The following is a 22,808-nucleotide window of genomic DNA, read 5'->3' as shown; positions in this document are numbered from 1 at the left end:
TTACAATGGAAAATATTTATGCTCTAAATCAAACACTTCTGCTGTTGTGAGCTCTGAATGTAAGCCACTCAAAGCAATCTGTACGTTAGGGTTTCCATGTGTTGGACAAAAGCACATTAGTATAAAGCATTGCTTTAGTGACCAACTATTTGGTAACGTATAATGTGTGCAGTTCTGTTTGCAAAGCTTTACTAATAAGAAGAATTACTAAAATAATATGGGTAAGTGTATATTAATAAGCTGTGATGGGTCTAGAGAAGGATATACAATTACATCAAATTGAGATATTGGATTGGCTCCTGTGGGTCACAGCATACCATTGCCCCTTTGCACAGTACAATTAAATAAGCCCCATGTGTTACAGAACGCGTACTACACATTCAGTTATTCTGTTGCATGGAGTCCTATACACACACAAAAAGTATAAACCTATATTTGTATTGAATGCTTCCAAATTATCATCCTGTAATCTTTATTTTTAAAAATCAACTAAACCAAATAAATAAAAATGCTAATTTTAAGGTTTCCATTTATGTAGATCCATTCATAGGTTTACAAATAAATTCTACTACTTTTTATTTCTTTTTTTTGGCTTATGACTTCTGTGACAGTTTAGTGATGCAGGTTTTTGGGTTTGTCACTTAAGGTTCCTAAACACACAACCGTTTTCATTATGCGGTGATCAAAATCAATATCGCTGCATGTGTTACACACCAAAGGCTTTATATGATGTAATCTAATCCTAACAGATTTTTTTTTTAAAAAATTATCATTCAAGTTTTAGAATTAGAAAGATAAAGAATGGGATTGCTACAGTTGGTATAGAATGTTAAGTAAGGATTACATTGGGTGTAGAAATGAGAGGTAATGATTGTGGTCAGTCAGGTGAGATGAATGATAATGAATCTAAGAGATTAATAGAAAACGGATTAGGTCAAAACTGTTGCTGGATAGGTGTAAGTATTGATGAATACCAGTAATTAATACCTAAGAATGTACCTCTGTGAGAAGCATTGATACAGAAAGGTACCTTTTGGTTGCGTGTATTAATAAATAATGCCCTAAATGCCATTTTAACCAATACCTGAAAACGTTATTGATGTGTGTAGCCAGTACAATAGAGTATACCCATAACTGTGCAGGGAGGACGCTTAGAAATGCATCTAAAATGCCCATTAGTGTTTATTTTCTTAGTGCATACAGTATGAGTGAATCAGCCAGTAAGGAAGTGTAAGGCAACAAAGTTCTCTCCTGTTTAACACATCAAATTTATGGGGTGATCACTTCCTGTTTAATGCACAAATATGATCACTCTCAGTCCCGTTACCCCTGGTATTGCTGGCTTGCTTACCTAGGGTCATGAAACTGTCAATGTGGTGTCCCCTTGTCATAGGGAGGGAACCAGCATCAGCCTGCTCAGCAATGGTCTGGCACCTCTGTAGGAGCACCTCCCTCACAGTCCAAAGACTACAAGCCCCATAATAAAAAAAAATCTGGGTCTCTTCTTGGCACCCATTGGCTGTATTTACCAGGTTTAATGATATATACTGAGACCCCTGGAGTGCCACTGCCAGAGTCTGAAAATAAAGTGTTAAAGGGTACTCCTCGTTTCTATATAATATTAAGAAAAGTAGTATAATATTATACACATTTGTAAGCATCACTTTATTACAGCACATTAATACCCTTGGAATTCTTGCACCTTTTTAGTCCAATGGCATTGTTGCATTTTGTAATGCAAAGGGAAATGACCATTCTCTTTATTAATCCACACATAAATCTCTTGATGTGGGGAGAAAACATTTCCCAGTGCTGTGCAGCTCCACTGATATCCATAAAGTTTCTACATCCATTAAGCTGAATAAATATTTTTCAAGCTTGGTGATGTGCATTAAATGCACTGAGATAGATAAAATTCCCAAAATATAACCGCAGATAAAATCTATGACACAGAATAGAATCTGCTTCATTTCTAGATATGTTGGCAAGCATTGTGTTTGCATTCAAAAGTAATCACATTAAGGGGGAATCCGATTAGCTGTAGTAACTTACCACAGCTAACTGATCGCCTGGGGGCTATTCAATTGGCCCCGAAGCCAGCAGTCATCGGGTTTTTATTTTTCACCTGCCTGAGACAGGCGGAAAAAAATTCCCGATAAACTGATTGCGGTTGCGAAAACATATTTTTTTTGGTGCAAAAAACGGGGGCTAATTGAATAGCACAAAGAAGTAAAAAAAAAAAAAAAAAAAACTCCCATTTTTCGCACCCGAAAAAGTATAGGGCTAATTGAATTCCCCCCAAATTGTTTAGACCGACCCTGGCCTTTTATATTTGCACTTCAGCATTTTGTAATATACTTGCAATATATCGCCAAGATTATTTGTCAGGGCAGCTTTTGAAAGCACTTCCATTAAGTATAAATGCAATCTTACAAATGTCAGTACTTGAGAAGAGACCACAGACATCGGGCATGTTTTGGCCTTATGCCTTCTCCTGTAGTATCATTTGGTTTTGGCCAGATTTGTGCTTATAATCTTTAACTTAAAAAGGACATTTATGCTACACTTCTTTTTTTTTTTTTCCCATCACCCAGTTGATTTGCAACTTAAGCTTATGAACTTCTTTCTGCTACCTACTGGTGGGAAAATAGATATGTATTAAAGTTGTTTCTAACCTACCTATGTGTAATCTGGAAAGTTCAGAAGAACCACAAATTGAATTTCCTGTTAACTAAGTTTCAACTGGCCTGACACCCATGGCTTTTTTAGTCTATTGCACATATTTCTTAAAGGGTTTTGACCTTTACTGTTGCAGGTAAAGATGATGTCTTTATAGCGTCATACCCACTGGTGATTCGAATACTTTTTGTTTACGAACATGTTCCATACTAGCACAGTGCATGTAAACGGACCTGACAATGTAACCCATTGGGGTCAATCCAATTAAAAGCGATGCACTTGCGGGTGTGTGTCATTGTGACAACGGCCGCACTTGACGGCAGCCTGAACTCACTGAATACTGCACAGCCCCATAGAGCTGCATACAAAACTGAGCAAGTTCAGCCTGAAAGAGGGGTGTGAGATGCGGTGTCGTTGCCGGCGTTTGAACGCCGTGGCAATGGCAAAACGCACCCGATTCGCACCCCTCGCGGCTAATTGGATTGCCCCATTATATCCATTTTCTTCACACCTGCTCGCATTTGAACTTCAGTTATGTTAGCAGTGTGTGATGTGTTTCTGAATGCTTCTTGCTCCATTTCAATGCATTTAACCCAAGTTAAAACCCATTGAGATAATGATGTGACCTCTCAAATGCAATTAAACTTGCATGTTAATCCCGTCAGCTTGCCTAGCATTTTTATACACAAATGATACATCGGCTGTATGGATTTACCTCAGTGGCGTAACTAGGGTATTTGGAGCCCAGGGCAAATTTGAAAATGGAGCCCGCCCGCCCCATGTGCGTGCGCCGAAGAATGGGCGTGGTCACTTAAAAATGGGGCACACACCCCTTTATCGTCACTCTGAACATTCCTTTCCATATGCACCTTAACCCCAGTAGTGCCCCTTATGCAGTACCCCCAGTATGCAATGTCCCCAGTGTTGGTACCTCTTATGCAGTCCAATAGTAGTACCCCTTATAAAGTACCCCCAGTAGTGGTCCCCCTTATGCAGCCCCCCATTAGTTCCCCTTATACAGTACCCCCAGTATGCAATGCCCCCAGTAGTGGTCCCCCTTATGCAGTGCCCCCAGTAGTGGTTCCCATTATGCAGTGCCACTTATTTAGTGCCTCCAGTAGCAGTCCACCCCAATGCAGTGCCCCCAGTAGTGGTACCCCCCTATGCAGTGCCCTTTATATAGTGCCCCCAGTAGTAGTGCGCCCAGTAGTGGTACCCCCCTATGCCGTGCCCCCAGCAGTAGTGTCCCCCCCCATGCAGTGCCCCCAGTAGTGGTCCCCCTTATGCAGTGCCCCCAGTAGTGGTTCCCATTATGCAGTGCCACTTATATAGTGCCTCCAGTAGTGGTCCACCCCAATGCAGTGCCCCCAGTAGTGGTACCCCCTTATGCAGTGCCCTTTATATAGTGCCCCCAGTAGTAGTGCGCCCAGTAGTGGTACCTCCCTATGCCGTGCCCCCAGCAGTAGTGGTCCCCCCCCCCATGCAGTGGTCCCCCTTATGCAGGCCCCCAGCAGTGATTCCCCCCCCCTATCCAGTGCCCCTTATACAGTGCCCCCTGCAGTGGTCCTCCCTATTTAATGCCCCCAGTAGTGGTCCCCCCAGTGCAGTGCCCCTAGTCGTAGGCCCCTTATATAGTGCCCCAAGCAGTAGTCCCCACACCCCCCTACCCCATGCAGTGCCCCCAGTAGTGGTCCCCCTTATGCAGGCCACCAGTAGTGATCACCCCTATCCAGTGCCCTTATACAGTGCCCCCTTTAGTGGTCCTCCCTATTTAGTGCCCCCAGTAGTAGTCCCCAATAGAGGTTCCCCCTCTCGATGCAGTGACCGCAGTAGCAGCCTGTGTTGTAGTCCCCAGTAGTGCCCCACCCCCAGTAGAGGTTCGCACCAGTAACGGTGCCTCAAGTAGTAGCCACCGCCCACCCCCAATCCCCCCCCGGAGTGAAGACACACAATGACGTCTCTCCCATTACCCACTGCAGGAACCGGAAGGTGGAGCTCATGAGTGAGCTCCAGCCCGGTTCTTGCAGTGGGCGCTGCAGCTGTTAATGAGAGTTTGTCTGACGGTGATGTGTGTGTGCACAGCAGCCAATGATAGTCTGTCTGACTCATTGGCTGTTGGTTAAGACACACATCGCTACTGCGTTGGCGGCGATATCTGTGTGTTAAACTGCACAGCCTGAGCCCGCCTCCTACCCTCCTCCTGACGCTTTTGGGTAAGCGCTCAGGGGGAGGGAAGGGTCTCGGCTGTGCAGCACAGAACCGGCGCTGGGAAGCCTAGCGCCGGTCCTGTGTAAATGTGTAGCGCTGACTGCACACACTGCGGTTGGCGCTACACTGGCTAACTAGGACAGGCCGGACCGTGGCCGACGGCGCCCAGGACACACACGCCCTGCTCGTCCCCCCTTAGTTACGCCACTGATTTACCTACACTCAAAATGCAAACTAGTTTTGTCTAAATAAATTTTTATGATATTTAGATTTAATCTGCCTGAAATTAGCAGTTGAAACATTCTGTGTCTGACATTTCCCAGATATGTTTGATTAACAAACATTCCTTATGAACATCATAACTTGAGTACAGTAAATTATTTTTATGGATAAATGTAAGGTCTAGTAAGACCTTATGTTATATGTTTGTTTAATAGCGTCAACAGTGGGTCTGTGTCAGAGCCGCATGCAATGCTGATGTTCACATAGTTTAGTAATTATCATTATTCTTATTATTATTTTATATGTGCATGTGGGAATATTCCTAAAACTTGCGCAGAGTATGCATAACAGAGTGCACACTAAGGCCCTGCTGCCATCGAGACGCATGGTTTCAGAAATGTTGTGGGAAAGTGATGGGCGTTCCTGTGCAGTGTCTAGAAATGCACACAAATAAGTCACGGGTGTTATGAGTGTTGCAGGCGTGTCAGTGAAAGTGGCAGTATACACAGCTGCAGACATAGGAGGCCATGGTCAGACCTAGAAACTGCACCTGGTGCCGTCTTTAAGGATGTGTACACATGCTGAAAGTGGAGTCTCGGATCTAGCACCTTCAGCCGCACAGATGTACACAAGGGAAGGAGTTTTTAGTGGCATTTGCATAGTCACAGATGGGCAACAATCAATAGACACTTCTGTGCCCACTTCCGAATCGGGCTCAGTATGTTTTGAGACCTATTTCAAATTTCAGCAGTCTTTTTTTTTTTTTTTTTGAATGATCCCTTCAGTAACCATTTTAGTTTTCAAACCTAAATGTAAGATAAGTAATGAAAGTGATATAGGCTGAAAGTGGAAAAAAAGGTAAAGATATTTCACTTTCATCCACTTGGGGGAGCCCTGAACCATGGTAAATATGTGTGTTGTGATTTTCCTTCATCTTTAAGCCCCCATTTTCCATTATTTTTTACTAAGCAAGCCCCACAGGAGAGAACCAGAGAGAGAGAAAAGTGACAGAAACAAACCCTGTAAGGGAAAAAAACAAAAACCTTTAATTTTGGTAATCTTAAATATGGAAACTACCTGAAAATGGGTGGATGCTCAGTGTCCCTATTAGATTCCGAGAAAAAGATTTATCATACATATAAAAATTTAATTTTCTATTTCTTCTTTGGGGTCCATAGGGATCCACAGGGGTACAATGGGGAAATGTGGTTGGAGTGATCCAGGCACCACACAGTTAAGAATTCAGCTCCCAGGATGCCTCAGGTCCTCCTCCACATATACCCCAGCCCTGGCCACAGGCAGTTCAGTTGTTCGTTTGGGGCGGCAGGATTCAGATGCACTTTTTTATAACAGGGGGACTGCTCAGGCAGTCCCAAGCTTTTTATTTTGTTTTATTTTATTTATTTTTACTTTAGAGCAAGCAGCGCTAGGCGTCCTAAAGGACGCCTGTGCTGCTGCTCCACCTACCCCTGCCGGCACCGCAAAACCAGTAACCGCACTGGGGATTTCGGCGGGCACCAGCGGAGCTTGGTTAGCGCCGATTCTGGGACCCGGGACTGCAGCCGGAAGCACGGGGACGCAGTTAAGGTGGTTCCCCGCTTCTGGGGAACCACATGGCAGTCCATACTTTTTGGTGGTTGGAGACCTACTGGTGGTTGCTGTAGTGGGGCGACCACTGCGTCCGCTCCCCCACTAGACCACCGTGGCAAGTCAGTCTGGCGTTCCAATTGCTGTACAACGTCCCCAACTGTCCCAAAATAGATTCTATAATCAAACACACAAATCACCCACAGAGGCCAGAATTTACTCCTCCTATTATATACCAATGCATTATACCAGGAGTAGAAAAATTATTGAATTTAGGAGCTCATCAGATCTAAGCTAGACATTGAGAATTGACCAGTGAAGTGCCCTAAATAATTTTTTTAGGCTACCTGAATCCTTGTCTGCATCCAAACCTGCATTATATAAGTTATTTTCCTGCGCCTTTCACCAATGTGTGTGGAGTATATTATGTATGACTGTGCCCCAACACTGCATCACAACATTAAGTGCCCCTCTGCCTCTTTTCCATGTCTCCTGGTAATACCCTTGGCCATAGCTGAAAAGTTTAGTCCTGACTCCACTTTTATAGAACAAAACTGCAAATACATTGTATACTATCGAGCTTGTTGGTCAAACCTTTTATAAATACAACGACCATGTAGATAGTTCACACACAGCCATATTGTTATAAAAATTATACCACAAGATAAATTATGTAATGAGTTATCCCTTCATACTTAAATCATATAATTTATTTAATTGATGAAAGTGGCAATTTGATTAAAATGTCCATTTGTGATAGTAGTAAGGAAAGAGTCGAGAACTCTACTTTTCTTTATAGTTGTCCTACTACAAAGTACATTTATTTTACTTTGATTTTTCTAGCAGAGCTCCAGGTTAGATCCAAAATCTGGCTGTCTTTTATGTGTGGTGATAAGCCAGCCACGTCAACCAGTTTAAAATAAACAAAGCCCTTATTCCCTTTGGGTACCCAAAGCAGTACTACGCTTTGTGCGGCTAATCCTGTTGCTTTTGGGCATGCAAAATTCATATTATACCACACATTATGCCCCAGATTGATATTCTACCACACAATATTCCCAAAATTCATATTATGCCACACCGTATGCCCCTAATTCATAGTATGCCACACAGTAGTACTCTCAATTCAATTCTGCCACACAGGAGTGCCCCACATATGTACCCCCCCCATTTCATAGTGCCCCCAATTCTGTGTGGCATGCTGTGAATTGTTTAGCAAGACTGCGAAAACATTGCTACAATCGAGTACTATGGAAGCCTCACGCACAGTTCAGGACAGACCTTCCTCAGGAATTTCTTACTTCAGCGCACACTATGAGGCTTCAGGCTGTGTGTGGGATCGCAGTGGATAATTTATACACGCCCATGCAATGGCGTTGAAACGTACTGGCATGACTGCGTTCGGCTGACCACTCACAAACGGCACTTCCTGTCAATAACTCTGCAATGGGTCTCCGTAGTCACTGCGATCGCAGTCCCAATTGCAGTGGCCGGTACGCACACTGTAATGCATGTGCAGAACTCAACAATTGGCCGATTTGCGTGCGAATAAGCAACCGCGTCCGTGCTGAATCAGGCCCAGGTTCTGATATACGTCAAAAAGCTGAGAATGAAGAGTTACTAACTTTTCTTAAGTTTGAACATTCTGTCTTGTTTTCATAGAGCATTCATTATCTCCCATTACTATATGATAGCTGGTGCTGTATGACACATTCACTTTAACTATTCATATTTAAATACTTCCTTTTGTGTTTCAAACATTGAGAAGCAAATTATATTTTAGTTTCTTATATTTATTGCTTCTCTTTTCCATGTCAGTCGGTGCTATTTTTATTTTTTTACTTGAGCATGAATTGGTTTAGTTTTTCCTATAATAAATCTTTTATTTGTTCAGGTTACAAAGCAAGAATGGGAAGCAGCAGGTGCCATTATCAACAGCTACTGTTTCTATGGTTCACAGTGTTCCAGAACTCATGGTTAGCTCAGAGGTAAGCTTTGTACTTTAACATCTGGTCAAGCATTGTTTCAAGATTGTGTTGCCCTTTTCTCTGACCCATACTGTGCCCAATTATCTTACTGTAGTAGATGTGATTATCCCGCAGCTCAGCTACTAAAGATTTTTTTTTGTACTTTGCTGTTAAAGGGGCTCCCTTTTTATTGCTATGTTTTGTATGCTTTTTATTTTTTCATCATGCTACTAGCTTTGTTTCAATAACCTCTTCCTAACAAATCTGTAACATTTTGATTTGCAGCATTTAAAATTTTGTATTTAACCAATTACTAAGTAGTGCTTAGTATAACTTACCATATATACTCGAGTATAAGCCGACCCGAATATAAGCCGAGGTACCTAATTTTACCACAAAAAACTGGGAAAACTTATTGACTCGAGTATAAGCCTAGGATGGGAAATGCAGCAGCTACTGGTAGTAATCCCTCCCCTGGTACTGCCCCAGTTAGTAATATTCCCCCCCTGGTAATACCCCCCCCCCCCCCTGGAAGTGCCCCCAGTAGTAATATTCCCCCCCCCTGGAAGTGCCCCCAGTAGTAATATTCCCCCGCCCCTGGTAGTGCTCCCAATAGTAATATTCCCCCCCCCCCCCCCCTGGTAGTGCCCCCAGTAGTAATATTCCCCCCCTGGTAGTGCCCCCAGTAGTAATATTCCCCCCCTGGTAGTGCCCCCAGTAGTAATATTCCCCCCCTGGTAGTGCCCCCAGTAGTAATATTCCCCCCCTGGTAGTGCCCCCAGTAGTAATATTCCCCCCCTGTAGTGCCCCCAGTATTAATCCTCCCCTGGTACTGCCCCAGTAGTACTATTCCCCCCCTGTAGTGCCAGGGGAGTATTAATCCTCCCCTGGCACTGCCCCAGTAGTAATCTCCCCCCCCCCCCTGGTAGTGCCCCCAGTTGTAATACCTCCCCTGGTAGTGCCCCCAGTTGTAATACCTCCCCTGGTAGTGCCCCCAGTTGTAATACCTCCCCTGGTAGTGCCCCCAGTTGTAATACCTCCCCTGGTAGTGCCCCCAGTTGTAATACCTCCCCTGGTAGTGCCCCCAGTTGTAATACCTCCCCTGGTAGTGCCCCCAGTTGTAATACCTCCCCTGGTAGTGCCCCCAGTTGTAATCCCTCCCCTGGTAGGGCCCCCAGTAGAAATATCCCCCGCCTGGTAGTGCCCCCAGTAGCAATTACCCCCCCCTGGTAGTGCCCCCCCAGTAGCAATATCCCCCCCTGGTAGTGCCCCAGTAGTAATCACCCCCCCCCCGGTAGTGCCCCCAGTAGTAATACCCCCCCTGGTAGTGCCCCCAGTAGTAATCCCCCCCCCCTGGTAGTGCCCCCAGTAGAAATATCCCCCCCCTGGTAGTGCCCCCAGTAGCAATGTCCCCCCCTGGTAGTGCCCCCAGTAGAGAGAGATGTAATATATTAAAAAAAAAAAAAAAAACTTACCTGAAACCCCGCTCCTGGTCCCGATGCTGCTACTGGCTCCTCCGGCCTCTTGGCATTATGGGAGAGACGTCGTCATGACGACGTCTCTCCCATTACCCACTGCTGGAGCATGAAGATTGCTTCCGCAGTGGGAGCAGCAGCAGCCGATGAGAGTCTGACAGACTCTCATCGGCTGCTGATTACAACAAACACACAGCTGCCGGCTCCGGCGGCTGTGTGTTTGGCAGTGTGTAGTGCTGACCGAACTCCGTCCGGTCAGCGCTACACACGCGGTGCAGGCTGTGTCACAGTGACACAGTCTGCACCGCGGCCCGCATGGTACGCTACTCAGCAGCGTACCATGCGGGCATGACTCGAGTATAAGCCGAGGGGGTGCTTTTTCAGCACAAAAATGTGCTGAAAAACTCGGCTTATACTCCAGTATATACGGTACCCGCATGCAGGTTTGGTGCACACCCTGATGCTGCTCACAATACCCTCTCTGTTTGGGGCACATCCCACATTTTGATTATCCCTTTCTAAACATGCAAGGTGAAAATATGAACTACAGAAGAGCTATCGTTAACAGCAAAGGACCGAATTACAGTTATACAGCTAATGGGTGTGGAGCCAGGTAGCACAACGGATCAACTGTCATTTTCTATTGCTCCAGTAAAGCAACAGGGATCATCATTATCTGCGCTAAAAATAAATAACAGGTCGTCCCTTTAACAGCAAAGTACAGTTTTATTTATTTTTTTTAGGGATGTGCAGGCTCGGATAGGTTCGAGTTTGCACGTGGAGTTCGGATTTTTCCCTCCAAAAAAACGGAAATCAGAACGAGGCAAAACGTCATCTTACATGGACGAACATCATCATTCCTGGTCTTTTGTCCAGGAATGATGATGTTCGTCCATGTAAGATGACGTTTTGCCTCGTTCTGAGTTCCGTTTTTTTGGAGGGAAAAATCCGAACTCCACGTGCAAACTCGAACCTATCCGAGCCTGCACATCCCTAATTTTTTTATACTTTGTTTCCAAACTTATATATAATCTTGAACTTCACATTTTGTGTAACATGAATATAGATGAGTTTTGAAAAGATGCATTCATTATCTGCGCATATACAATTTATGGGGGGGATTCAGATCTTTTTGTGGGAATTTAGCTCCCAGGTTAAGTGCCCGGAGCTATTCAGTTGACTACATTTGGCCCAGCACTTAAGGCAGGAGGGGCACCTTACCGAGATTAATTCCTTGGGTTTAGTCGTGGTAAATTGCATCTCCTGGCTTAAGTGCCAGACACGATACTGTTACCACACATGGTAACACCGCATCCACCGCTGAGGCACTAGATGGCACAGAATTTTTCCTCGGGAGGGGGCGAGCAGAAATCCACTAGTCGCAGGTTTACCGCGTGAGCAGTTGAATAGCTCTGGGCACTTAACCTGGGAGCTACACCCCAACAAAGAGAATTTAATTCCCGCCTATGCCCCCCCCTCCCTAAAGCTATGTACACAGTTGATTAAATAAGAATTTTATCTCTGGTATATGCAGCTGTAACATAGCAGGGCAAACACAGAACAGCTAGATCTGTAGAGACTAGAATTTTGGAACCATCATTCGCCGCGTCACGAGCAAACAAAATGAATGAAATATGTGAACTGCATGGGTACTTAAGAGTCCTCCATTAGATGGCTGTATGGTTTCACAAAGCATTTATTAACAATTGCCTCCTGGATGTTCTCCATCTTTCCTCTGTCTCTGTAGATTGTTGCCAATAAAGGCTGGATGCATCTTAAGCTGGGTATACACCTGAAGGATATATCTGCAGATGATGGTTGCTCATACACATAGAACAACCATCACTGCTTATCTGGCCGTGGATCACATCGCATCCCCCTACCCGGCGATCTCTGCAGCAAGTGTACAGACGGTTGTCTGACCGCCAATACACACAGAACGATCTGCAGATATCTCTGCCATCGGCTGTGCTGCACAGCTGGTGTGATATGTCTGTGAGCGACGTCATTCACAGACATATCGTCTGTATACACTGGCCGACGCACACACAATATATCGGCTGCTCAATCGATATGTCCACCAGTGTGTACCCAGCATAAGAAAATGGCTACACTACAATTACTGACAGTTGGTCTGAACACTGACCTCCCCCTTTTCACGAGTTTACGTTATGTCATCGCTTGAAAGTGCCAACGGAATCTGTATGAAATTCCAACAGTCGGGACAGGGTTAACATACCGACACTTGTTGGTCCCTACCCTAACCCTCTCCCTACCCTAACTCTCCCTCTTTGGTGCCTAACCCTATCCTCCCCCGTAGTGCCTTAACCTAACCTCCCCCTCTCCGCACCCTAAACCGTACCCTAACCCCGGGATTCTGACCCGTCATCTGTATTCTGGCGCCGGTAATGTAAGTGTCTGCATTCTGACCACCGGGATGCCGAACGCATACCCTACCAACATCTACTGAGCATGTCAGAGATGAGTGTTTTACAGAATTATGTATAAGACTAGTATATTGGTCCCAGCATATACTGGGTCACCTCAGTTGCCCGTGCATTGCCACATCCCGGCCCACCTCAACCTGCTGTCGTCTGGCTAAGGTCTTTCCTGTTATTCATTGCAGTGAGAGCCATTGGAGGGTCAGTGCTTTATGCCAGAGGTTCTCAACTCTTGTCCTCAAGTACCAGCAACAGGCCATGTTTTGTGGATTTATTTAATCATGCACATGTGAGTTAATCTATTTTGCTGGCTCAGTAATTATCCCACCTCTTTCCACAGACAGAAATCCTCAAAACTTTACCTTTTGGGAATACTTGAGGGTTGATGTTGAGAACCAATTTTCTGTACTATCTTTTTATGACTCTGCAGCAGGCCCTCGTGTAAAGAGGGAGGGGCTATCTAAGCTGGCAGAGTGTGAGTGACAGCTGTCGCTCTGCAGGAATGTGTGGTGTGGGTTGGTAGAATCATACTCCAGAACAGAGCTAGTTGTGACACAACAGGAACTCCGATGTTTTCATTGTTAGGTTTCTGGTCTTTGGGGCCCCATCAGGAGTTTCACTGGCGCCACATTTATTAAATATCCCATACAGCTCCTTAATGAACATTGTTTCATATACTACATATGAAAGTCAAAAAGTGACATTACTTACTATATTCTTCATATTTTTAACCATTAAGCTGCATACACACACAACGTTTTAGTAAATGAACGATTTTAGTAAACGATTTTCAAGGGAAAAATGAATGAAATCGTTTACTAAGATCGTTCATTTACTAAATGTAATGAACGATTTTTTTGAACTACAAAGATTTTTGCATATTCCCTTACTGAAAATCGTTGAGTTGGTCAGTCTGACTGAACTACAAACTAAAAACTACAAACGTGAGCGCGCATGAACGATAATCGTTCATCGTTTTAACTCAGAAAGTGAACGATAAATGATATCGTTATCGATAATCGTTCAAAAAATCGTGTGTGTATGCACCTTTAGACTTAGAAGAGTAATATTTAAGCTTGCTTTCTTATGTCTTCAGCCAAACCCCCTATGACATGTCACTAGTTTCATTAATTAATTTATTTATTTATTTATTTATTTATTACCAGTTATTTATATAGCGCACACATATTCCGCAGCGCTTTTACAGAGAATATTCGGCCATTCACATCAGTCCCTGCCCCAGTGGTGCTTACACTCTATATTCCCTATCACACACACATACATACTAGGGGTAATTTTGTTAGGAGCCAATTAACCTACCAGTATATTTTTGGAGTGTGGGAGGAAACCGGAGTACCCGGAGGAAACCCACGCAAGCACAGGGAGAATATACAAACTCCACACAGTTAGGGCCGTAGTGGGTATCGAACCAACGACCTCAGTGCTGTGAGGCAGTAACGCTAACCATTACACCGTCTGTGCTGCCAGACATTGTTGTAGCAATTCTTCTTTATTTTTGCATGATTTCTCTTCAGGGTATAATCTATGGTCATGGTTTATCAATTGAGGACAATTTAGTGTCCCATTTTTTTCTGTAGCAACTAATTTCTTTGTTTCACAGAAGTGTCTTTCCATTTTTATTGCAGCAAGCTGAACAGCTGGGACGTGAGGACCAACATAGGCTGCACCGAAACAGGAAGCTTGTCCTCATGGTTGACTTAGACCAGACATTAATCCATACTACAGAACAGCACTTCCAACATATGTCTAGAAAGGTACAATCCTCTCATTTGGCTGCAGTTTTACACTTGCAAGTTATGTGCCATATACACCAGGAATATACATGGGGGGAAATGTAACATGCATAGATCCTTGATTCCTCTTTAGTACGTTTGTTCTCACAAGCACCTGGGACAATGGACTTGAACCAGTTAGGTATATTTTCTTTAATCACATTGGCTTCTCTGTGATACTCTAGATTTTTAGTTGTGAGATCTGAAGTGACTAATTAGCAGATTTGCTTGCATTGTCACATTGTTTCCTCTGTGGCCCAGTATACAGGGGATGGCATCCTCCATTCACACAGTGTATTGCCTCAGAATTCAACAAAATCCGCAACTTTTTTATTCGTTCACTAGATCTTACTCTGACTCTGAGCTGTAAAGTCTCAATGAAATGGAGAATGAATGGAGGTCTTTTTATTTTTATTTTGTTTTCTTACGTCTTAAGATAACTAATCTCATGTAATTTGTATAAATAGTGTAAAAAGAAAATTTGGTTTCTGTTGAGACCATTCCTTATAATTTCATTGGGTCTAATATATAGCATACATTTAGAGAAAGATGGAAGGCTGGGTGTTTGGTCCATTTTTATTGAAGATGGAAGATATATAAAAACCCTGACTAGGATCTCATACCCATTGGTGTTTAATTGTGTACATTGAAATAGTGTGTATCACTGGGCATGTGAATAGATCGTAATATAAAGCCAAGTAATTCAAATGACCCCCATACCCAATTGTGTTGACTTGTGTTTGGGTGTGTAGCATATTTTGCAAATGCTACTTGCTGCATTTTCTTGCTCAAGTGAATGTTTTGGGCAAGCCAAGTGCCTTCCCATCACAGGTAATCGCTCTGTTACTTCTGCATATGCAGTAGTTTTGTTTTTTTCCTTCAGGACTATAGAAATTTATTTAGTAAATATTGATCTAAAATCATAAATCATGATCCCAGCTAGGCATTTGTTACATGTATTCTTGCGTTTTGCGACTTTAGAAGTGCTCCCAAAATATCTGTACTCTTTATTGAGATTCAAAAAATAAGTCAAACTTGAAATAAAAGCTTTTTTATATTACTCTTCTCTAAAGAAAATATCAAGTGCAGACATGGAAGATGAGGACTCGCACCTCCGCATGCAGCCAGCAAAGCGAAAATGTTGGTCTGGACTTAGCCTTAATAACTTTGTTCACTTTATTTTACTTGGTGTTCGTTAATCACTTAATAAGCATTTTTTCCATCAAAACTAGTCCGAAATTGCTGGGTCCGCAGGAGAGTCCCGTGAGAGGAGATCCGTTCTGCACATTTGTGGAATGGATTTCCTCTTCAAACACACAACGGGATGGTACGGTCGCACCTTGTCAGCTGATGCACAGTTTGCTGCGTTCGCATCCCATGCGACCGCGGCAGTTAAGTGGTTAAATACATTTAGTATGGTATGTGAAGATGAGTCACAAAATCACCCTTAACTAGTAAAGTATAGTAGGTACAGCTTTTCTTGTGACCAGTCCCTTGTGTACTGGCCCCTACACACCTTTTTTTCCCTAGGTTCACAACAGCCAGCCCTTGATATGCGGTTTGGTTCCTTCATATACAACAGAGAGGGCAATCATAGTGTCCTCACTACATCACAGACCATCCTATTCAAATTCATAACAGCTAAAGTCTGGGATGCTCTTTACAGCTACCACATTCCAAATCTTTCATCTACTAATGTAGATGTTGACTAAATTATATACATAATTTGAGGTGCATGTATACAATTTTGTAGTAGGATTGTTTTTGTTTTCACTATGGAAAATGTGGATGCATAGAAATATATACCCTAGTTCAGCGGAGTCCAGAACCTACGGTCTGCAGGGTAAACACTGCCCGCCACCTGCTGCAATTTGACCCCCGTGTTCTAGCAGAGCCACGTGCCTGGGCTGGATCTCCAGTAACTGCTCTGGGTCATCCAGTTGTACCTTGTGCGGCTGCCCTGGCTGCCTATGTGCGGTTTTAATGGTCGCACAAGTAACTAGGAGAGCACCTCCTGGCTCCTGCTGCGTCCTGCTTGATGTCCTCCATCCTCCCCAGTGCTACTTTAATTCACTGTGGATGTGTCCCCACCAACGAGCTGGTGCCCTCCTTCACGGCGCTGTTGGCAGCCTACCAGCTGTCAGCAGCCATCTCTGCTCTTTAGCTTCCTCACTGCCCTGGTAAGGCAGTAATCAATGATACAATATTACAAGTTATGGTATGCTGTAATACCAGATAACACCACAGCATCCATGCACTCGCGATATATTGCTTGTCGATAGAACGAGCGATAGATCACCATGTGTGTACCTACCATTAAAGAACTGCACCTATTTACTTGAATTGCGAGAAATAAAATTGTGACCCTCCATTCAAAGTCACTTTCTAAATCTGGCACTCCAAGAAAATAGGTTTGAACTTCCCTGCCCTAGTTAAATACACTACAGAGTTTGTTTTCAAATACAGATTGATTCACCCAGAGCCACAGTCTCAGTATATGCCCTGCTCTTACCAAACACTCCGATCACTACTATGTACTTGCTAGTAATTTCTCCCCTATTCCTACCCAGTCAGAGCACAAGTCCATCCATCACAAATATGTATTAATTGTGACTAGTCAAGGGCATAATAGCTAGCTGATTCATAATAATTGGTGAATACGATGTCCCGGGAACAGGAATGGAGCTGATCATTATAGTAAAGCGTACAATAAGTATGGCCTGCATACTTATTCTATGATGGGGTGGGCAATGCGGAGCGACGATTATCAGAAATACTGACTGCTGGAAAAGCGGAGAGGGAAGGCTGATAATCTTTTTATGGTGGCTTGAAAGAGCTCAAGGACTAGAGGGATCAGTGAAGTGATGAAGTCACTCCACACGTCTTCAACATTTCATTTGCATAAGATTAATCTCGTTTTAAAGATAACTACATAAATCGAAATGTACTGTTTACAAAAGACGCATTCTATGTACTCAGCCTGTTCTAGCTTGTGCATTTTGTTGTGATGTCATTTTGTTCATTTGTTTTGTTATTTGAACATTTTCAACAAAAATACTCACAAAGTAACTAGATAAAGCAAAGAAGGTTATGCAGCAAGATAAAGTATGGTAATATTAATGGTTTCATCTGCCATTCTCCTTGAGTCATGGTACTACTTAATTGTCAAAAGTTTAAAAATGAAGAGCACTTTTAGCAGCTAAGTACCACCAGTTTATTGCTAAGGAACGAATTTCCTCGATAGCTAATGTCACTAAATTTAAAAATGTTGAATTTGAATACAATACCATACCCTGATGGTAAGACTTCATAATGAGGATGCTGTCTTAAAATGTATTTTTAAAGTTATGAGGTAACACTTCTGTGATCTCTGTAAGCAGATCCTAGTTTTATAGTTGAACAACACTACAGATCCAGTGTGCTGCACTAGCATGTCTAAAATAGCTCTCTATTTTTACAGTATAAGGAGAGAAGCCGCTTACTAAAAGACTGAGGCTCATGTTGAGATGGGTGTAAGCGCAATTTCCGGTTCTTTTGCTTTACTCAAATTAACTACTTTCTATTGCTCACATGCACCATAAATGTTTGCATTTGTATCCCGACGGCAACTAGGGCTCTTTTTTATACTTATGACTCCCTATATTTGGAGAGGCGGCACAGATAAGGGCATGCTTACACAAATGAGTCCCATGCAGACTACTAAAGCAACACATACGTGTCAGGAGTACTCATGTATGTATTGATTATCAGCCACTTCTGAGTGTCTCACTGATAATGTTGTTTTGTAGGGCTTCAGTGATGGATCTTAATTATTTAAGTCATATTTGCGATAATATGGTGATTATATAGGTGATTATTTCCTTTATTTTTAAAGGGAAGACAATGGATGTAAGATTGTATTTTACATGGTAAAAATAAGGTTCATTTAGTATTTAGACTTAGGGCTTTATGTCTTAGGACATAAACCCCATAGTCTTTATTAATAACCCTGTCCAGACGGAATATATACGATTGACCGGCGGTCAGAAGACCGACAGCGGCATTCCAATGTTCAGGATCCCAACAGGGGCCTGTAAGTCGCCTAACCCTCCCCCTCTCCCCCCCCCCCCCCCCCCCCAACACCCCCCTTGTGGTGCCTAACCCTAACCCTCCCCCCGGTGGTGCCTAACCCTAACCTCCCCCCGGTTGTGCCTAACCCTCCCGGGTCTGTGCCTAACCCTAACCCCTCCATCCCCACCCTAACCCCATACTTCCCATCGGGATGCCGGCGGTCTGGATGCCGACGTCTGTATCCTGATCTTTTCGGGATGGCTGTGTTGGCATTCTGTCTGGGTACTCATTTGTGTTTGAATTGTGTACTGAAACTAGCATTTATTATTACCTTTGTAAAACCACATCTTGATATAAGGTAGGAGCACAAACTGCAGTTCTCTCTTAGCATATGCGCTAGGTTTACGCCAACGCCACAGAGCTGGATGTGTCATCTCTGCAATCTATGGAAAATGCTCCTATGTTGCCCGCATTTTGCCTGTGTTGGTGCAGAATACTCCCAACTCCAACATGAACCCCTTTCTGTTCTGCTACTAATTTATATAGTTTGCAGCCACTTCTACATTCTATACAAGGTTGAGATTTTCAAGAGTAACTTTGTCATTTGTAGTGTCCAAATCTAATAATATTTTAGGATCTTGTTTTAATTAACTCACGTTTTGTTATTTTACAGGGAATATTCCATTTCCAGTTAGGTAGAGGGGAACCAATGCTGCACACCCGTCTGCGTCCTCATTGTAAAGAATTTTTAGAGAAGATTGCCAAGCTGTACGAGCTGCATGTTTTTACCTTTGGTAGCAGGCTTTATGCTCATACTATTGCAGGTTAGTACTAATATTATAGCAGTCACTGAAATGTAAATGTCAGAATGGCAGTTTAAATTTGTGTTTTGCATCAATAACCTTTTAACTTTTACTATAATTTATAGGTATTGATACTGATTTGGACATCATACGTTTACGTAACACTTGCAAGAAAATGTTTATGTGTTTTAAGAGTACTGTTCAGGAGGTGAAAATACAACAAATAGATAATAAAAACATGATATTCGGCGCTGCAGGACCCAAACCCTTTATACAAGTCATCAGATCTTGTAAAACATATATACAATAAGGAAAAAAGGGTAATAAAACTTGTGCCAAACTTGTTTCAGCCAAAGGGGATGTCTTGATCCAGAATTAAATGGACATTGTACACTCAGATACGCCAAATGTCCATCAGTTGGAGAATATGGAGCAAAATCATATAAAAATTGTATTATAAAATAATTGATAGTTGCTGTAGCACAGTGGCGGGCTGGGCCGGGAGGCAGGGTGCCATGTGCCCCCCAGGCCGCAGCGCCATGCAGGCCACGGGCAGTCTGTATCTTTGTGACACAGCTGCACCGCGTGTGTAGCGCTGACCGGACGGACAAACCCACAGCCACCCACTCCGGCAGGTGTGTGTTTGTTTTAAGTAGCAGCCAATGAGCGTCAGAGAGACTCTCATTAGCTGCTGCTGCGCCCACTGCTGGAGCCGCTCCAACTTCCGGCTCCTGCAGTGGGTAACTGGAGAGGCATCATGACGTCTCTCCCATAATGCAGAGCGGGCCGGCCTGGGAGGACAGACGGAGGAGCAGCGGGAGCGGGGATTCAGGTAAGTGTTTTTTTTTTTTATTATTACGATGTGTGTCTACGGGGGGGGGGGGGGGGAACTACTACTGGGGGCACTACAAGGGGGGGACTACTACTGGGGGCACTACAAGGGGGGGACTACTACTGGGGGCACTACAAGGGGGGGGACTACTACTAGGGGCACTACAAGGGGAGGGGACTACTACTAGGGGCACTGCATAGGGGGGAAGGGTCTACTAGGGGCACTGCATAGAGGGGAAGGGTCTACTACTAGCACTGCATAGGGGGGAAGGGTCTACTACTAGGGGCACTGCATAGGGGGGGAGGGTCTACTACTTGGGGCTCTATATAAAGTGCAATACTGGGGGTGCTGCATAGGGGGGAGACTACAACTGGGGACACTGCATAAGGGTTACCACTATTGGGGGCACTGCATGGGGGGTGAACTGCTACTGGGGGCACTATATAAGGGGCACTGCATAGGGGGCACCACTACTGGCGGCACTATATAAGGGGCTTACTACAGGGGGGACCACTACTGGGGGCACTGCATAAGGGGCACTGCTTAGGGGGGGATCACTACTGGACACCTGCATAAGGGGGTCCTCTCCTGGGTCACAGGGGGCACTGCATATGGGCACCACTACAGGGGGCTGCCCCTAATCTTTATATTTACTTTACATTAATCCCATATGGACCCGCCTCCTCCCTGGAACACTTGAGGGGGGGGTGCCGTAGCACGCATGTGCTCTGGGCACCCCGGCTACACGCTACTCCTCTGCCAGGGCCGCCTGCATGCATTTGCCCCCCAGGCTAAAAGTTGCCAGCCAGCCCCTGCTGTTGCACACCCTGAATGCAGGTTAAAAGCATGCAGGTGACTTCCCCACAGAGAACTAACTCCGCAAAGGTGACAATAAGAGAACTTTCAATCACAGGTGTGTAAACCACAAAGTAGCAGAATGCTAACTTTTCCTCCATTTAATTGATCAATGTAGTGTAGAGCTCATACAAAAAAGGAAAACCTCTCTCATGGTGTAGATTCAATATCGCAATTTCTGAATATTAAAAACAGAAATGGCATCCGTACCAGAAAGATGAAAATATATTGGATCAGCATGGAACAGCGCAAAAGATGAAAACCCGAGTATTTCTATACTTGCAACTGCTCTCGATCCGCTGGTAGTGGATAAACCAAAGTCCGTCCAGTCACTTAACTGACATGTTTCAACACCTGGGTGTCTTTCTCAAGGTATCCTTTTTTTGTATAAGCTCTATACTACATGATCATTTAAATGGAGGAAAAGAAACCCAGATGTGCATGTTCTTGCTGATTAGAGGTAAGCCTTTGTGGTTTACACACTTGTGATTGAAAGTTTTCTTCTCATCACCTTTGCGGAGTTAGTTCTCTGTGGGGCAGTCACCTGCATGCTTTTAACCTGCTACAGTGACTATCAATCAAGTATCATTTTCTAATACATTTTTATATGATTTTGTTCCATATTCTCCAACTGATGAACATTTGGGGTATCTGAGTGTACAATGTCCATTTAATTCTGGATCAAGACACGTAACTTTGGCTGAAATAAGTTTGGCGTAAGATTTATTACCCTTTTTTCCTTATTGTATACTGTTCAGGAGGTTTAGAGCTTAACTGTTTGTATTTGCTATGCAAGTAACTTGTAATTTCAAATTCCATTAAATCCTTGATGTTTGGGTCTCTCTTGATCTTGCCATAACTACTACTTGTATATAGCCACCATATTACTTCAGTAATGGAGGTTATATCGCTTTATTCACAAAAATTATTTAAGTCCTAGATCAGCAGCTCATCCTGAAGACTGCATGCGGCCCTCCTTTGGCACTTTTGTTGACCCATTGGTCTGGGCAAGATCCTTTGATGAGATCAGTATGAGATCCAGGCACCTACCGCATGGCCAGTGGATCCCTGGTATCTGCCTTCCTCCACCTTTTTTTTTTGTTAATTTTTCTCCCATCCATATTTAATAGTATACTGAGACCCTCACTCATTGTGGGATGTATTGGGGGTTCTGCAGGACCCTGGAGCTTTGATCTGGGTGGTCTATCATTATCGGAGCCATCCCTGTATTCAGGTGGGCCGGCCCCCACTTCTGCCGTGCCTCCCAGGCTGGCCCCTCCCCAGGACCAGTTACCAATGACATTCCTGCCTTCTACTGCCCCTCTCCTCCTATCTCCCATTGTTCTTTTTCTTTTTACTCTTTCCCTTCCTGTGTTGTCCACACCTCCACTTTCTGCATGAGGCTGCTGTGTTGCTGGCTCCATCAGCTGTCAACATAGGTAAGTGTCTTGGGGGGGTAATGTTATGTACGGTGAATTTTTTCTCTGTGTGTTTTTAATAATCTGTGGATTGGGAATTATGGCTAAGGGTGGTGACTATTTGTTTTATATTGGGGCCTCAGGGAATCGCCTGCTGTACCAATCACTAGGAGTCTCCAGTAATGGCTTTGCAAGGTGAGTCTTTTTTAACAACTGCAGCTGGAAGCCCTGTATCACCAGGGAACTATGCATCACTCAAGTGCACTGGCATAAAGTTTTTTTGGTAAATTGTACCAAAGGACACTGATGTTGGATTAAAGTTCATCTTGCAGTTTATTTGTGTTTTCTTTACTAGAAGAAAATAGCAGCCCTCCTGTACTGCTTTACAGTCGTGAACACATTTTTTTTGTACCCTTCCACGAAAAATAACCACCATATTTTTCTCTGAAATAACCTGAAACTGGCAAAAGTAATTGGC

At 43.8% G+C, this 22,808-nt stretch overlaps 1 protein-coding gene across 1 annotated transcript in view; it reads left to right on the top strand.

Annotated features, from left to right (window-relative positions):
- The window catches only part of CTDP1 (CTD phosphatase 1), a 165,461-nt gene that overhangs the window by 39,338 nt on the left and 103,315 nt on the right, over positions 1–22,808 (top strand). Inside the window, exons 3-5 of the mRNA XM_088475897.1 lie at positions 8,591–8,684; positions 14,226–14,354; positions 19,096–19,246. Coding sequence (XP_088332023.1) covers positions 8,591–8,684; positions 14,226–14,354; positions 19,096–19,246 — 374 coding nt within the window. The remainder of the gene's footprint in view (positions 1–8,590; positions 8,685–14,225; positions 14,355–19,095; positions 19,247–22,808) is intronic.

This window comes from Taudactylus pleione, unplaced genomic scaffold (assembly GCF_031769625.1).
Source record: "Taudactylus pleione unplaced genomic scaffold, aTauple2 ptg000179l, whole genome shotgun sequence".
Taxonomy (NCBI): Eukaryota; Metazoa; Chordata; class Amphibia; order Anura; family Myobatrachidae; genus Taudactylus; species Taudactylus pleione.
The sequence above is the reverse complement of the archived record's forward strand: the minus strand, read 5'-3'. Positions and strand labels throughout refer to the sequence as shown.